Here is a 3,872-nt window from a genome sequence, read left to right as displayed (position 1 = left end):
TTTTATTTTAATACAAGAAATGACAGTCCCTAAAAGTAATCTGACACGAGTAATAATACGAATGTCTACACTGGCATTTCAAAGACTTTCATAACATTCACAAGAATCAGGAATAGAGGAGAGAACCATCTTGTCTACTACAGCACTCGAGGTCCTTAATGTCAAATTAGTGCAGAGAAAAAGCAAGATAGACAAACAGAAACAGCAGAAAGAAAGAAAAGAAGTAGGGCCTATCAAAGGCGCCCTTCAACCACAAGTTGAACCAATGTATTTTGTACAATCGTCAATCTGTGCCCACCATTCTCTCTCCCTCTCTCAAGTACCGGGTCTGGAAGAGACATTGGTGATCTCCACACAGTCCTAATATTTGGTAATCCTTCCAAATGTCGCAGTATTAAACTTTTAAAACATTTTCTGAAGAGACTCGTGACAGGAAGGCGGCAGGATAAAAAAGATTTGTTTGTTTGTGTGTTGGTTTGCTTGTTTGTTTATTTGTTTGTGTGTTCATGTGTTTGTTTGTTTGTTAAAGAACCACAAAAGAGAGAATCCAGTGACGAATCATGATCGTCAATGTCTGCTTCAGAAAATAATTGTTGCTCTTGGTCTGCCTCTCCTTATTTTTCCATCGATTTCTCCATTCATTAAGGCCAAATATCCAACACGCCTGTGACTGCACAGCAGTATAGAAAATGATAGTTTGTATAATTTATCTCCTATGTTTTGTTTTCCTATTAAACACCGAAGAAGATGACTTGGTATTGAACTGACTCATTAGAAGGCTACCAGGGAAAATGGGTGGTATAGTCATTCGTTTGTATTTCCTTGCTTGTCTGTCTTGACCTATTTATTGTTGGCTTCTCCTTTTGTGTTCATCAAAACAATTTTGTGATTTTAAAAAAAAGATCGTTAGATTCACATCGGCAACACATTAAAAATACTCGCACAGGGACAGAATGGCACTAGTCAATATGATATGCAGTACTAGTCCACAGTTATGTTTCTGTGGTGACTATCATTTATTTCCCCTGTCATTTTATTCATTTCGCTACCTGATAAATACAAAGATCTGTCTGACATTTTTGGCCGTTTTGAGTAATTAAAAGACCATGAGGTCAGAGACTAAATGTTCTATCTGCTCTTATCAAAATTGTAGGATTATTCGGAGTCGCTATCATCAAAATATTCAAAAAACTGTATTCGAAAAATCTTGACATGTTGTGAAACTCAAAACTTTTTTGGTCAAATTTCTCCACACTAAAAAACAACAACTAGGTACTGAACAGACAGAACTTTGTAATTCTAGGTTAGCCATTTGTTACTATTTCAACTATGTAAGATCTTGATAGCGATTGTTTTCTTCCCCAGAGAGGCTCGCATCAAGTTTCAGAGCAAAGGGGTAGCTGGACTGCACGCGAAAAAGCTTGACATGTTGTGAAACTCAAAACTTTTTACGTCAAATTTCTTCACAAAAAAAACAAAAATCCTCGGTACTGAACAGACAGCACTTTGAAAGTCTAAGAGATAGCGATCTGTATTCTTCTACAGAGATGTTTGAGACAAGTTTCAGAACAAGGGGTAGCAGAACTGCATTCGAAAAAGCTTGACATGTTGTGAAACTCAAAACTTTGTTGGTCAAATTTCTCCAAAAAAAAACAACAACAACTAGGTACTGAGCAGACAGAACCTTGTAATTCTAGGGTAGCTTTTTTGTTACTATTTCAACTAATGTAAGATCTTGGTAGCGGTTGCTTTCTTCCACAGAGATGCTCATGACAAGTTTCAGAACAAAGGGACACGTTGTTTCAGAACAAGGGGACAATTTTCAGAACAAGGGGACAAGTTTCAGAACAAGGGGTCAAGTTTCAGAACAAGGGGCCAAGTTTCAGAACAAGGGGTCAAGTTTCAGAACAAGGGGTCAAGTTTCAGAACAAGGGGCCAAGTTCCAGAACAAGGGGTCAAGTTTCAGAACAAGAGGACAAGTTGTGTCAGAACAAGGGGACAAGTTGTGTCAGAACAAGGGGACAAGTTTCAGAACAAGGGGTCAAGTTTCAGAACAAGGGGCCAAGTTTCAGAACAAGGGGTCAAGTTTCAGAACAAGGGGTCAAGTTTCAGAACAAGGGGCCAAGTTCCAGAACAAGGGGTCAAGTTTCAGAACAAGAGGACAAGTTGTGTCAGAACAAGGGGACAAGTTGTGTCAGAACAAGGGGACAAGTTTCAGAACAAGGGGTCAAGTTTCAGAACAAGGGGTCAAGTTTCAGAACAAGGGGTAGCAGGACTGCATTCGAAAAAGCTTGACATGTTGTGAAACTCTAAACTTTTTACGTAAAATTTCTCCAACAAAAACTTGAAACTGAACAGACAGAACTTTCTAAGTCTAAGAGATAGCCATTTGTTACTATTTCAACTATGTAAGATCTTGGTAGCGATCTGTTTTCTTTCACAAAGATGCTCTCGTCAAGTTTCAGAACAAGGGGTAGCAGGACTTCCGCCCACACCTGGTGTGGCAGCACGTCCCGTTATTGACGTCACAATCGGCGTCCACCTGACACGCCTGGCTGATCCAGCGCTCCAGGATACAGACGAGCGACTCCGGGGACATGGACAGACCCAGCTGCGGACACCGGCTCTGTGGCCGACACACGGGGGTCTCTGCCTCGTCGTCACAGTACTGGCCTGGGAAATGGGGAAACAACAATTATTTATTTAATCCCATGTCCATTTACATTAGATTGACGCCATCTGATATGTAGAAAGGTCGCGAGCTGTCAATGCACATTCTGCTATACCCAGGTCAGTCCATGTTTTACAGCTACCTATGGCTCTCCTGCCCCACATCCGTACGTCGTGTTTTACTATCTTATCCATACGACGTGGGGAACTCTGTGCCACCACTAACTTTCCAAAGAGGAAATGTATTCGTTAATCCGATCCGTATGCTTTGCAAAGCAGTCTGTCAAAATGATTTTTTGAGAAATACTGAAAGTTTCAAAGAGATCTTCGCTCTAGAAGTATTCTAAAATGTGAAGAATACAACCCATGGGGTACAAAATGACCCCAGGCCTACGAATAGGGTAAAGTACCTCTTTCACAATGGTCTGGTGTCGTTTTTAGTGACCAAAGTATTGTATTTTTCTATACTTTATTTCGTTAAACAGGGCATGTCTTGTATGGAGAATTTGTCGCTTTTAAGGACAAGCGGCCTAACCCAGAATTCCGGGGGTTTCCAGAAATCTTGACCTACACTAAAAGTGGGCAATGACCTTCCTATTGGAGAAGTTTGGTTTCATTGGTGGGTATATAATATTTGTTTGGTTAAAAGAAAACTCTCCTTGTCTTTAAAACAAACTGAACAAGGGGCAAAAATTTTACCTTCGATTTTCTCAAAACAGTATTTTTCGGGATAGCCCCCTTGTTCTTAAAACCGACCAATTGTAGATTATGTATGTTCAATGTTGAGTGTACGGGTGATTGGGGAGCAGCGTTGAAGCAGGGAGGGGAAGGGGGGGTCTCTAAAATATGACCTAATTGTGTCAATAAAAGCGTAAAACATTTATAAGTACAAGTAGTTAATCTTACCAGGCAGACATCCTCCACAATAGTCTTTGGGCACACAGTGGAAGGTGGCCTCACATGAGCCGTTGATACAGCCCAGGCCGGCGAACTCACAGATCTGACCACGGACAACAGAACAGATTGATTTGATGGGTTAGGGCCTTATTGTAGCGTCATTTACATAGCGCATACCAACAATGATGTGAGAAATATAAGTCTTACAAGTAGGGCCTAATAGTATAAGTTTATTCTTATCATTGTTGCTGTTAATGGTATTATTGTTATTCTTCTTCTTCTTCTTCTTCTTCTTATTATTATTA

At 40.3% G+C, this 3,872-nt stretch overlaps 1 protein-coding gene across 1 annotated transcript in view; it reads right to left on the bottom strand.

Moving 5' to 3' along the window:
* Positions 1 to 1,673: 1,673 nt before the first annotated feature.
* Positions 1,674 to 3,872, bottom strand: part of LOC101863769 (lectin) — a gene marked incomplete at its 5' end in the record, with an annotated part of 9,674 nt that continues 7,475 nt past the window's right edge. Inside the window, 2 exon segments of the mRNA XM_013087216.2 lie at positions 1,674 to 2,673; positions 3,577 to 3,670. Of these exon segments, the coding sequence (XP_012942670.1) occupies positions 2,462 to 2,673; positions 3,577 to 3,670 (306 nt within the window).

This window comes from Aplysia californica, unplaced genomic scaffold (genome assembly GCF_000002075.1).
Source record: "Aplysia californica isolate F4 #8 unplaced genomic scaffold, AplCal3.0 scaffold00559, whole genome shotgun sequence".
Lineage (NCBI taxonomy): Eukaryota > Metazoa > Mollusca > Gastropoda > Aplysiida > Aplysiidae > Aplysia > Aplysia californica.
The sequence above is the reverse complement of the archived record's forward strand: the minus strand, read 5'-3'. Positions and strand labels throughout refer to the sequence as shown.